This window comes from Drosophila obscura, unplaced genomic scaffold (genome assembly GCF_018151105.1).
Source record: "Drosophila obscura isolate BZ-5 IFL unplaced genomic scaffold, ASM1815110v1 contig_179, whole genome shotgun sequence".
NCBI classification, from domain to species: domain Eukaryota; kingdom Metazoa; phylum Arthropoda; class Insecta; order Diptera; family Drosophilidae; genus Drosophila; species Drosophila obscura.
The window spans coordinates 2,255,186-2,268,113 of NW_024542766.1; the positions used below are offsets into that span (position 1 = coordinate 2,255,186).

The window sequence follows — 12,928 nt, forward strand, 5'->3', positions numbered from 1 at the left end:
GAGCAACGAAATACAAAGAGAAACAAGAAAAAAAGAGAATTTAAAAAAAGCAGCGACCTTCTGCTGATTTCTGTGCGCCTGGTATCTCAGATTTGAATTTAACGGTTTTCTGCCATTTGAGCGGTGGAAAGTGGAGGCAGAAAATGGGAAAAATGAGAGCGACAAAAGAGAGCAACGAAATACAAAGAGAAACAAGAAAAAAAGAGAATTTAAAAAAAGCAGCGACCTTCTGCTGATTTCTGTGCGCCTGGTATCTCAGATTTGAATTTAACGGTTTTCTGCCATTTGAGCGGTGGAAAGTGGAGGCAGAAAATGGGAAAAATGAGAGCGAAAAAAGAGAGCAACGAAATACAAAGAGAAACAAGAAAAAAAGAGAATTTAAAAAAAGCAGCGACCTTCTGCTGATTTCTGTGCGCCTGGTATCTCAGATTTGAATTTAACGGTTTTCTGCCATTTGAGCGGTGGAAAGTGGAGGCAGAAAATGGGAAAAATCAGAGCGAAAAAAGAGAGCAACGAAATACAAAGAGAAACAAGAAAAAAAGAGAATTTAAAAAAAGCAGCGACCTTCTGCTGATTTCTGTGCGCCTGGTATCTCAGATTTGAATTTAACGGTTTTCTGCCATTTGAGCGGTGGAAAGTGGAGGCAGAAAATGGGAAAAATTAGAGCGAAAAAAGAGAGCAACGAAATACAAAGAGAAACAAGAAAAAAAGAGAATTTAAAAAAAGCAGCGACCTTCTGCTGATTTTTGTGCGCCTGGTATCTCAGATTTGAATTTAACGGTTTTCTGCCATTTGAGCGGTGGAAAGTGGAGGCAGAAAATGGGAAAAATGAGAGCGAAAAAAGAGAGCAACGAAATACAAAGAGAAACAAGAAAAAAAGAGAATTTAAAAAAAGCAGCGACCTTCTGCTGATTTCTGTGCGCCTGGTATCTCAGATTTGAATTTAACGGTTTTCTGCCATTTGAGCGGTGGAAAGTGGAGGCAGAAAATGGGAAAAATGAGAGCGAAAAAAGAGAGCAACGAAATACAAAGAGAAACAAGAAAAAAAGAGAATTTTAAAAAGCAGCGACCTTCTGCTGATTTCTGTGCGCCTGGTATCTCAGATTTGAATTTAACGGTTTTCTGCCATTTGAGCGGTGGAAAGTGGAGGCAGAAAATGGGAAAAATGAGAGCGAAAAAAGAGAGCAACGAAATACAAAGAGAAACAAGAAAAAAAGATAATTTAAAAAAAGCAGCGACCTTCTGCTGATTTCTGTGCGCCTGGTATCTCAGATTTGAATTTAACGGTTTTCTGCCATTTGAGCGGTGGAAAGTGGAAGCAGAATATGGGAAAAATGAGAGCGAAAAAAAGAGAGCAACGAAATACAAAGAGAAACAAGAAAAAAGAGAATTTAAAAAAAGCAGCGACCTTCTGCTGATTTCTGTGCGCCTGGTGTCTCAGATTTGAATTTAACGGTTTTCTGCCATTTGAGCGGTGGAAAGTGGAGGCAGAAAATGGGAAAAATGAGAGCGAAAAAAGAGAGCAACGAAATACAAAGAGAAACAAGAAAAAAAGAGAATTTAAAAAAAGCAGCGACCTTCTGCTGATTTCTGTGCGCCTGGTGTCTCAGATTTGAATTTAACGGTTTTCTGCCATTTGAGCGGTGGAAAGTGGAGGCAGAAAATGGGAAAAATGAGAGCGAAAAAAGAGAGCAACGAAATACACGGAGAAACAAGAAAAAAAGAGAATTTAAAAAAAGCAGCGACCTTCTGCTGATTTATGTGCGCCTGGTATCTCAGATTTGAATTTAACGGTTTTCTGCCATTTGAGCGGTGGAAAGTGGAGGCAGAAAATGGGAAAAATGAGAGCGAAAAAAGAGAAAAACAAAATACAAAGAGAAACAAGAAAACAAGAGATATTAAAATTAAATTAAAGCAAAGGGCGCTGCAGTTTTATTTTTGGTTTTTGTACCCGTACTCAAAAAAAAGTTAAGGGGTATTTAGTTTGATGTCTCTCTTTGTATTCCATTGCTCTCTGTTTTCGATCTTTTTTTCTCATCTCAAGATGGCTAACGAAATCAATATCGGAGCCGAGTCTCCAACATATACAACAACATATAAATATATATTTCTATTAAATTATGCATATAACAATATGCTAATACATAACAGTATAATTATTAGAATTAGTATATAAATATGTACGTATAATAAAACATAAAGTCAAAGTCCGATTCTATCAGCATATGGAACTGTGGGAAATAGATCAACGATACGTTTCTGAAATAACGATATTTTCGCTTGTCATAATCTTTTACATATTTTTAATAACAATAAAAAACAGTGGAGATCGCAGTATAATTTGAATGATTTCCTGGCAATATTATATGAGAAAACATAAACTTGAGTTGGCCAATGATCAAAGTGTTACTAGAGTTCTCCCTATAGATACAATAAATCATATTTGGGTTGCACGAGAACAAGAGGAGTGGGAATGTGTTGATTGCGAACAAAATTTGCATAAATATACGTTTAGAAAGATGATCAAGCTCTCATTTAGCTTGACAGCTCATTTGTTCTACAATCTGTATGCAGGTTCGATAAAATGTCATGTAGGCATCCGATAACTTAATTAAAAGAGAGTCAGTTCCAGTCGGAAATACATATAATACATATAATTTTCTGGTGTACCGGGGCTTCCCTTGTCTATTAAATGAAAGACATATCTGAAAATAAATAAGTAGAGTTCAATAACTCATTAAGTGCAAAAGTCGTTGATCGCTTTGGACATTGAAGCGTGGCATTGCTTTCTCCAGCAGCTCGGGATGATTGATAATTCGCGATGGGCCTCGAATACCAGTAGCGAGGAGAATATGTAAAATCAATTTGGTAAAATCTAAAATTTAAATTAGGCAGCGCCCGCAGCTTTTCAGAAATGAATTATGCCCTGACTCTGCTCTGCCCGCACTTTCGTCGCCGTAGTCATCGCTGGCGTGAGAAAGACAAACTCAAGCGAATGCCCAATGTTTGCCGGCATATATTCGCCAGTTAATCAATCGCGGCAACTAATGACTGACCAGCTGACAAATCAAGTTCGGACCGTCGTTCTGTCGCGGTGCTTTTCCCTTTTACTTGCACCGAAGCGACCGTAGCAGACGAAACCGGAGCAGCGAAATCCATTCTTAATTATTTGCATAAATCTATGGACCGACACCAAGACACCACGGGGACAAGGCGTCATTCGTATTTTTGCGTTTTGTTTTAGTCTCTCCGTTTGCGAAATCTTCTTTTGGGTATGTCGGTCAGGTCTGGGGTGAAACTTCGGGTCAGAGCGGACTAAAATCTATCAGACACCGCTCGGCACAGATCAGTTGCGTTTTGAGCGCCATCGAGAGCGTTGGCTTCTTGGTTCCTTGTGTTATCTTGCGTTATCCAAGATGCAGCGCGTATCACTCGGCCTCCTCCTCATTATCATCCTGGTCTTGCACTGGGGTGTGGAAGCACGCGTCCGTGGCAAGGCCTACGACGAGGAGAAAGATACTATCATTGAACTACCAAAGCTGGGCAGCATCCAGGGAAAAATTCTAGAGACTGCCTGGACCAAGCGGGAGGTGCTACAATTTGTCGACGTCAGATACGCCGAGCCCCCCACTGGTCAGCATCGATTCAAGGTACATATACGCGCTACTGACTAATGCTTTCTGAACGGAAGCATCAGAAAGTGAAAGAAAACTGTGAGCTAATTTTAAATGATTCGAATTCGAATAGAAATGTTCAGCTTGATTGGTTATCCGGTTTCTGCTCCTATAAACTTTCAAAAATATGCAAATCTCACCAAATTAAATTCTGTAAAGAAAAATATGAAAAAACAAAAACGAAAATATCGGAATCTCCCCGACGAGTCGGGGAATGGCACACCGGTCTGCCGCGTGACGGGCGATCCACTACTATCCACTCTAGGATCGAGTATGTTCTCAGCCATCTCATTAGATATTTTGAATTTGGTTTCTATTTAATAGGCACCGCGACCGATCGAACCGTGGGAAGATGTAATGGATGCCACAGCGGAGAAGATTGGATGCCCCTCGGTGGTGTCGATGGACTCGCTGCGCAAGCTGGACGATGTGCTGGACGTTGAGGATTGCCTTACGATGACCATCACAACGCCAAATGCGACTGGCAAGCTGCCCGTTCTGGTCTACATACACGGGGAGTATCTGTACGAGGGCAGCAACTCGGAGGCGCCGCCAGACTATCTGCTCGAGAAGGATGTGGTGCTGGTGACGCCGCAGTACCGCTTGGGCCCCTTCGGTTTCCTGTCAACCAAAACAGATGAAATACCCGGAAACGCTGGATTCCTGGACATATTTCTAGCGCTGCAGTTTGTCAAGCACTTCATCCAGTACTTTGGCGGCGATCCGGCTCGTGTCACTGTGGCGGGACAGGTGGGTGGGGCGGCCATTGCACATCTGCTGACCCTCTCGCCGATGGTGCAGCGGGGTCTCTTCAGCCAGGTGATCTACCACTCGGGCTCGGCCATCATGCCCATCTTTCTCGAGGAGGATCCCCGCAAGCATGCCCAGGAGATAGCCAAGAAGGCTGACTGCCTGATGAAGACAGTGCGAGACCTGAACACTTGCCTCATGGAGCTCACGGCACTGGAGCTGCTAACCGCTTTCATGGAACATGCGGTAAGTAAATACACACTCCAGCTAAAGGCAATGTCCAATTAATGAGCGCCCTATCACAACAGCTCGAGAAATCTGACCTGGGCATTGGACACACGGGCGGCATACAGTTCACGATTGGTGGGCCGAGCGGCGTGCTGCCCAAGCACCCGTACGATCTCATGTTGGAGTCCAATTTCTCCTATCCGGCCATGGGGGGCTGTCCGAAAAATGCCGGCACCCGAGTCCTCAATGAGATAGTGGACAACGACTTTGAGGGAAAGATCCCAGATGATGAGTACAATACCTACAACTACATCGATCATGTGATCAGGCAGGTGGTGGGCACCGACAAGACCATGCTGCTCACCAGCTTCGTCACGCACGACTTTTTCAATCGCCAGCTACTCGAGAACGGAACATTCGACACCCTGATTCCCAGGCTCATCGATGTAAGCGAACCTCCCGCCCCATTTGATTCACATAGATCTTTAATGCTAATGTTCCAATGGTCTTACAGGTGGCTGGAACCCTGAATCACAAGCTACCCGTGCTGCTGGCGCTGAATATGAACAACAAACATAATCCGGACAACACGTTCCTCTACTCCTTCGACTATGCGGGCGAGTTCAATAGGTATCGTGAAATGGACGAGGAGACCAATATGCAGAGTCCGTTCAAGGCGGGTGTCTCGCTGACCGACGAGGCCCTCTACCTCTTTCCCTATCCCCAGCATGTGGAGCGTCTGAGTCCGCCGGACGAGACGATGGCCCATCGCATGGTCGAACTGTGGACAAACTTTGTGATCAGCGGCAATCCCCTGGGCTCCTATCGGTCCGGCTATTGGCCGCCAATGACCACGCTGTACGGCCCGTACATGAAAATCGACGAGACGCTGACAATTGGAGGCAACTTTTTCAATGAGTTCTCCGCCACGCTGCGCGACGAGGATCAGGGCCACAGTCTGATACGCGAAATCTACTATCTCCGTAGCCAAAGTCGCAAGAGGGCCAAGGCACAGCGCAAAAAGCAATTGGCTGCGGCAACTGCCAATAGAATGAAGAAGCTTGAGGTCCGCAAGAGTCTGGTGAAGCGACCAAATCGCAACAAGATACGGCTATAAAGCCATGCACTGAGCCAATAGGTATAGTTTAAAGCCTGTATCTGAGCGGGCGGATGATTTTCCACTGGAAATGCCCATTGATGGAGAACGTCCGGCCAGATCTTGCACTACAAATTTGTATTGATTACTCATATGATATAATATTTAATAAAGAACTCTTTAGAATAGTACTCAAGATTCTTTCAATGGTATATGAATGCTACAGCTTGGGTCGCTGCTGTCTGCGCAACTGCTTGGCGTGCTGTCGGTAGCCTGGATATTCTGGGCGAGAGTCCTCCCAGCCCTCCGGTTCAGTCCTGTCAGCCTGTTCAGCCCATTCGCGTTCCTCTGCCTCACGACGTTCCTGTTCCGCTCTGAGGTAATCGTCGAAGCTTGCGTATGCGGCGGGATCCTCACCTTCAGGCGGGTTCTGAGCCACGTTGTCCTGTTGTTCACGATGCAGTTGCTCGCGTTGTTGTTGCTCTCGTTCCTGCTCCTCGGAATAGGTTGGGTTCGAACTTTGCTCGTTTTCGGGTTCAGAGTCGACCGGTTCTCCCTCCTCGTCTCTTCCCAAGTAGTCGTCGTAGTTTGCATAGGGCCTGCGAGAGCTCTCCTGATCATCCTCCGGCTCATTTGGCTCGTGCGGCTGCTGGCCACGCTCCAATTCTTCTCGCTGCTGCTGCTCGCGCTCCTGTTGATCCCTCTTCTCCTGCTCTCGTTGCTCTTGTTCGCGCTGCTGCTGCTCTTGTTGCTCCTGCTGCTCTCTAGCTTGTTGCTCTCGCTGCTCCTGCTCTCGCTGTTGCTGTTCTCGCTGACGCTGATCGTACTGACGTCGCTGTTCTTGAAGTATTTCCTGTCGCTGCTGTTCTTCTCTTTCCTGTTGCTCCCTCTCATCCAGCTCCCGCTCGTCTTGTTCCTCTGGAAGGTTTGGTTGCTCCCGCTCTCGCTGCTCCTGCTCTCGCTGTTGCTGTTCCCGCTGACGCTGATCGTACTGACGTCGCTGTTCTTGAAGTATTTCCTGTCGCTGCTGTTCTTCTCTTTCTTGTTGCTCCCTCTCATCCAGCTCCCGCTCGTCTTGTTCCTCTGGATGGTTTGGTTGCTCACGCTCACGCTGCTCCCGCTCACGCTGCTCCCGCTCACGCTGCTCCTGCTCCCACTCCCACTCCCGCTGACGCTGCTCCAACTCCTCCTGCGGAGTTTGAGGTACTTGCGCTCGTTCTTGGTTTCGCTCCCATTCGTCCCTTGCCGCTTGTTCGCGCTGTTCTCGCTCTCGCTGCTGCTGCTCCTGGTCCTCCTTCTGTTCTCTTTCTAGCTGCTCTCGCTGCTGCTGTTCTCGCTGGAGCTTCTCTCTCTGCAGCTGGTAGCGCTGTTCCAATTCTCGCTGGGCTTCCTGCTCTCGCTGCTCTTGCACACGCTGCTGTTCTCGTTCCTCCTCTTCGCGGCGCTGAGCCTCTTGCTGCTCCCTTTCGCGCTGTTCTCGCTGACGCTGCTCGCGCTCTTGCTGCTCTCGTATCACCTGTTGCCGCCGGATTTCCTGAACTCTTTCGTATGCAGGATCCGTTGGCCTCCTTGGAAACGGCTGCGCCGGTTGCGGCTGTCGGTTTGGCTGCCAGTTAGCATACGGGTTGTACGCATACGTTGGACGCCTGGTAGTCGTCGTGGAAGTTCTGGTTGTTGTGTTGTAGCCATAGGGATAGGGGTTTTGCTGCTGGCCAGCATACGGATTGTAGACATACGGACGTCTGGTCGTCGTCGTTGTTGTTGTTGTTGTTGTCGTTACAGTTGTTGTTATAGCCGCTGTGCTGTTGGTTGTATTGAAGTACTGGCCATAGAGATTCGGAGCGTTGAGTCCGTCACCGAAATGTGGGTCCAGCTCCAGCATACTCTGCCTGGAGTTGGTGAAGCGCAGGAAGGGGCCGTACTCGGAAGTGGCCTTCGGCCAGACACCAGCATTTTGATTGGGTATGCCCGTAACGGCAAAGTTCACCCACATGGTGACCAGTGCGCGCGACAGCGACTTGTCCACCGGATTCAGGCGGCTGGCCTCCGGCGGATACGGAAACAGATACACGCTGTCATCGCTCAGCGAGGCGTCCACACCAAAGGGCAGCGGATTGTCCAGATGGCCGAACCGATGATGCTCTCCCCGATAGTCAAAGGTGTACAAGTAGACGGGGCTCTTCTTGTGCGAGAGGCGGATGGAGTAGATGACGGGTGCCCGATACAGGATCATGTTGCTCAACTCCAACAGTCCCTGCGACACACTTTGCGCACTGGCCGTGCGATCATGCTCCGGCGAAAAGATCTCGCGACGCGCCCAGTCCAGCCACACCCGGTGTTGACTTGGAGGCGCTGTGTGGCGCAGCACCACATTGATGTATTCGCTCACATTCTGCGACTGCACGCGCTGTATCTGGTCGTAAAAGCCTAGAAGGAAATGGAAAGGAAGGTTATTAGTCCAAGTTCACAATGATTCATCAAAATATTCACTAATCGGTTGGTTGGTTGGTTCGTTGGTTGGGCCTGCACTGGACTTTCAGTCCATTCCGATAGTCTTATCGCAGATCTGACCCAACCTGACACAATTTCCTTAGCTTAGCTTGGCACTCACGTGATAGAATGAAGGCGCTGGCATCTTTGGCGGCACCCACAATCATGGGCACCGAGCTGTTGGCCGAGTTGGCCGCCAGTGCGGCAGGATGATCGGGTAGGTAGCCAAGGGGATCGCCCACCACCAGCTTGAACCCGCCCAGAAAGCTGAGGCCGCTTGCCTCGTTCTGTTGCAGCAGCTGCTCGAAGGCGCTGACCACTTGGGAGGTGGGCAGGCGGCTGAGGCAGTCGTAGAGCGGTGCCAAACTGCGTCCGGCATAGGGACAGCGGGCGAGGCGCGCGAACGTGGCCAGAGTTTCCAGAGGACGTTCGTCGATCAGGTAAGGATTCAGGGCCGTGCCGGACTGCAGGATGAGCTGCTGGAAGAGGTTGGTTGCACGGCCGCTGAGGCTGAGGGCATGAACTAGAGTAGCGCCGCCTGCCTGACCCACCAGGGTCACCTTTCCGGAGTCGCCGCCAAAGTAGAGAAGGTTGCGCTGCAGCCACTCCAACGCCAGGTGGATGTCCGAGAGCGCCACGTTGCCAGGCAGTTGATCGCTGAGGGCGCTAAGGAATCCGAAGGGCGCCAGGCGATAGTTGATCGATACGAGGATAATGTCCTTCTCCAGCACGTAGTCCGGCTGGGCCTCCTCGGCGCCGCCATCGAACAGCATCTCGCCGTGCACGAAGACCAAGACGGGCAGATCGCGCGCCCCCTCCGGCGCATAGATGTCGAGGGTCAGACAGTCGTCAACGTTCTCTCCGCGTGCCTCGGCCGTCTGCAGTCGCTGCAGCTCCGGAAATTGGGCACAATTTGGACTGGCTGTGGTGGCATCTACTCTACCCTGGAAGGGCACGGCCTTGGCCTGCTGGAAACGTCCCAGACCGGCACCCACTTGAGCGTAGTGCACGCCAAGGAATGCATTGATGGGACGATTCGAGATTGTCTTATAGCCGCGTACACCGACTATGTCTCCCACTCCGGGAACTTGCACACGCGCCTCCTGTGGGGTCGCCGCCTGAGCCTCCTGCCAAGGGGGTGGCCTTAGTGGCTGAGGCGTGAATGGCCCTTCATTCCTGTCCAATTCGGCATAGTCGATTTCATCGGACCCAAGCTGGTTTGGGAGGGCGCAGATCTGGCAAACGCAGAGTGCCAACGCCACCAGCTGGACCCAGGAAGGCAACGGCTGCATGTTGCTCTCTGTGTCGGGATTGAATGGGAACTGATTTCGGATTTAGTTTCTACGGACTGACTAGCTCACACACTATCTATACCCAGCAGTCAGCAGCCTTGATTCGAGTGACCCACGGGGCGGGCTCCGAAAGTAGTCTACAAAACTCAACAGTTCTCTGGCTGGACCTGGACGCAAAGGGGGTGGCGTTGAGCAACAAAGAGATTGAGAGACTGCGCCTTCCAGCTAGTTCTGCGACTGCCCTCGAAGTCTTAGTTCCACTTGGCGATGTCGTCACCGGCTTCAATCTGCTGTTCTCCATGTTCTTGGCTCCGCTGCTGGGTCCGGTCCTTATCTCATCCGTTCTGTGTGCGCGTCTGCCTCTGGGTTATCAGTCTGGGGTGCGTATGCTGGATGGGTGCAGCTCCTCTTGTCAGCTGTCAGTTCGTGGGGCCAGCCATGTTTCGCCATTGGAGCATTGCTGATAGAAATGGCCCTAGGTACGATCACTATATACCAGCTGATTAGGTCTGTGCGGTCAGTTTATAGAGTCTTTAAAGTATGCGGCCCCTTACTCCATTCTCCAGCAAGATCACCGATTGATATTTTTAACACGGCAGAGCTTTGATAACCATTACAAAACAAAGACTTTACTTATTTATCTTCTGATTACTGATTCTGATGACCGACAGCCGAATCTTTTCTATGGGAGAAACACGTCTAAGAAAATACTCAACCAATCTGTAATTAAATTTGGAACAAACTACTTGGAAAGTTATTAATGAAGAGAGCTAGAAAAAGAGTTGGAAGACCAGCAAGCTAATTACTATTTTAAGTATTCAAAACTGTATAGGTTACTATTCCAGAACAGTGTCAGAGTATTCAGACAGGCAGTCAGAAAGAAATACATGCGAAAAAGATTGAAAGGCATTGGGGGAATGTTCATAATATAATATTCTCTATATTTTTCATTTTTATTAATCATTTTCGATTCCCATTTCTCCGTTCCCGTTTGTTTTTTTGGTTTCATTTTCTGTTTTTTGGTTTTTATGGTTTCTTTTTTTTGTTGTTTTTTTTTGTTGTATCGGTTTGTTCAGTATGTATCTATAATAATGTGTTATAATTAAGAATCGTCATTTCATCTAAATATTTTCAGTTATAATAATACAATATAATAATCATTAATAATATGTGGTTGTTGTTTTCATTTATCTGCTTCCCTTTTAGCTTTGCGTGTTAAATTTTTGTTTGTTTGTTTGTTGCTTTGCTTCAGAATTGAATGCGCTGTCTCGATATAAGTATTATGTTATTCGCTTCGCTCCGCTTCGCTTCGCTTCGATTCGTTTAGTTCGGTTCTGTTTTTGAGTGGAATTAATTGTAAATGTTTCGAATCGAATCGCATTCTCTTATCGCCTTGAGTTTGATTATTTCGTGTCTGAGACTAATTCCTATTACTCGCAGCTTACTGTACGTTCAAGTATGGAAATCAGAGTTCTAGGAAAGCTAAAAGCAAGTGTATGCATATATACGTGTTCTATATTTGTATATATGTATATATATATATATGTTCTAGGTATTTTTAAATCTCGATTATGCTGTGGCAGTGACCAAAGAATAGAAAGCACCTCAATCTCAATACAATCTCGAGTTCTGAACGGAAACAAAAGTTCTCAATTTACGTATTTTTATGGCACACATCAGCTATCAGATAATGAATGAGTTTTTGCTGCCCAAAAAGTAATCATTATGGCCTGGACTAACAATGATAGGCAGAAGTTCCTTTCTGATCTGATCGGATCTGATTGATTGATTGATTGATTCACTTACTGATTGATATTACGAGAATGCTTGCGTGCTAGGAACTTCTCTCAATTGGGCCAAATCATATCGAATCGAACCGAACGAAATTAAATGAAATTCTAGTCAAGCGTCTAGTTAGAAAACCGTTTACGCAGAAAATGCACATTAATAAACTCCTCAATAAATCAAAGGTATTCATTAATTTGCTTTTGTTTAGCTTTTTGTCTCGATTTCGATATATCTATATCGATAGAGTTTTTTGTTTGCTTTTTTATTTCTTTTGTTTTTGTTTTCTTGTATATTTTGTAGCTCAGTCTTTTTACTAACAATTTTTTGTTCTTCTTGTCTTTCATTTAACGGATGTTCTTCATGTTGATCTTCATCTTCTTCTCACTGTTCTGCTGTTTTGCTGTTCTGATTTACCGATTTCGCAACACGTTCTGCACAAAAGTTCGCTGTGTGTTGATGTTGGGCGTTTGTGTAAATTTTCTGAAGCGTTTGGTTCGAACTTAATTCGAAATTATGGAGAATTCCTGATTGGTAGGGAGCGGAGTTTTATGGAAGAGATAGTGAAAGGGATTGGGAACCACATCGAACCGTAGTTTTGTGGAGGGTGAGGATCTATTCGGAATTCAATTCAATTCAATTCGTTTAACTTCATTCAATAAGTTTGCTGTTTAATTGTTTAAATGGTTTGCTGTTAGCTCTATAGTTGCTTGGAAGTACCGTTTTTTGTGTATAGCGTTTTGTAACTTATTTTGGTTAAATATTTGTTTGTTATTCCTTCGTTATCTTCAATTATGCTTGCGCTACATATTCAACAATTTAAATTTATCCTTACGTATTTGTAACCGCTAAAGAATGCATAACATACTCATCTCCTGTCCGTGGATCGTGTGTGGATCGTGTGTTTAATTGGGGGAGGGGCATTGTGTGGTGTGGTCTTGTGGTTGGAACCAAGGCGGAGAAAATCGGTTATTGGTTTCACTTCGTTTCGTTATGATTTTTGATGTTTTTGTCCTTGGTTTTGTTTTTTTTTTTTGTTTTGCTCGAATGAAAGATTATTTTTTATTTTTGTCTTGGTGAAGTATTATTTACAAAGTCTCGTATTATAGTATTCATATAGGTAATGTATACGTTAGGCTTGTTGCGTTATAAAATCTTAACATAATTATATAAATTGAATCATGAATTTGCTTTAACTTTGCTTCATTGATGGCTTTTCAAGTAAGTAAAATGCATCGATTACGTTTGTTTGTTTGTTTGTTCGTGTATGTATATATGTATACTATTTGCATAGAGAGAGCTGGCTACTTAGAAATTATAAAACCAAACGCTTCGTGCCACGACTCGATACGGCACGGCACGGCACGGCACGACACGATTATCCGCGGGGGAGGAAGGAATCATCGTGCATAGGTAGTATAAGGCTTAACCCTAAAACTGCTCTTTAATCTGTAATCTGTAATAGTTCGCTCCGTGTTCGCTCACAAAACATAATAATCATAATAGAGTTTTATTTGTATTATAGTAAATGCCTTAAACTAGTTAGTAGGTATTCATAATGTCAATGCCTTCCGCCTTCCTCTTACGATCGTAATAATAATATCTACCATGTA

At 46.0% G+C, this 12,928-nt stretch overlaps 2 protein-coding genes across 3 annotated transcripts; one reads left to right on the plus strand and one right to left on the minus strand.

Moving 5' to 3' along the window:
• Positions 1 to 2,947: 2,947 nt before the first annotated feature.
• Positions 2,948 to 5,931, plus strand: LOC111075425 (glutactin). 2 transcript variants are annotated; one of them, XM_022368719.2, is made up of 4 exons: positions 2,948 to 3,650; positions 3,999 to 4,670; positions 4,733 to 5,098; positions 5,167 to 5,931. In XM_022368719.2, exons 1-4 carry the CDS (start codon positions 3,417 to 3,419, stop codon positions 5,767 to 5,769), a joined length of 1,875 nt encoding a protein of 624 aa, XP_022224411.2. In that variant the 5' UTR covers positions 2,948 to 3,416; the 3' UTR covers positions 5,770 to 5,931. The 2 variants fall into 2 exon arrangements, with proteins under 2 accessions (XP_022224411.2, XP_022224412.2); XM_022368720.2 differs by lacking the exon at positions 2,948 to 3,650 and adding an exon at positions 3,810 to 3,945 and having other exon boundaries at positions 4,027 to 4,670.
• LOC111075422 (glutactin) lies at positions 5,901 to 9,846 on the minus strand. The gene is made up of 3 exons (XM_022368712.2): positions 9,613 to 9,846; positions 8,360 to 9,560; positions 5,901 to 8,175 (listed from the first exon to the last, which is right to left on the minus strand). Exons 1-3 carry the CDS (start codon positions 9,829 to 9,831, stop codon positions 5,969 to 5,971), a joined length of 3,627 nt encoding a protein of 1,208 aa, XP_022224404.2. The 5' UTR covers positions 9,832 to 9,846; the 3' UTR covers positions 5,901 to 5,968.
• Positions 9,847 to 12,928: the final 3,082 nt, after the last annotated feature.

What these genes read in the sequence shown, in the direction of transcription:
- LOC111075425 (XM_022368719.2), top strand. Translation starts at nt 3,417, where the DNA reads ATGCAGCGCGTATCACTCGGCCTCCTCCTCATTATCATCCTGGTCTTG. An exon ending in CTGGTCAGCATCGATTCAAG is followed by an intron (nt 3,651 to 3,998) that starts GTACATATACGC and finishes TCTATTTAATAG; the next exon opens with GCACCGCGACCGATCGAACC. An exon ending in CCGCTTTCATGGAACATGCG is followed by an intron (nt 4,671 to 4,732) that starts GTAAGTAAATAC and finishes CTATCACAACAG; the next exon opens with CTCGAGAAATCTGACCTGGG.
- LOC111075422 (XM_022368712.2), bottom strand. Translation starts at nt 9,831, where the DNA reads ATGGAGAACAGCAGATTGAAGCCGGTGACGACATCGCCAAGTGGAACT. An exon ending in TCAAGGCTGCTGACTGCTGG is followed by an intron (nt 9,561 to 9,612) that starts GTATAGATAGTG and finishes ATCCGAAATCAG; the next exon opens with TTCCCATTCAATCCCGACAC. An exon ending in CAGCGCCTTCATTCTATCAC is followed by an intron (nt 8,176 to 8,359) that starts GTGAGTGCCAAG and finishes ATTTCCTTCTAG; the next exon opens with GCTTTTACGACCAGATACAG.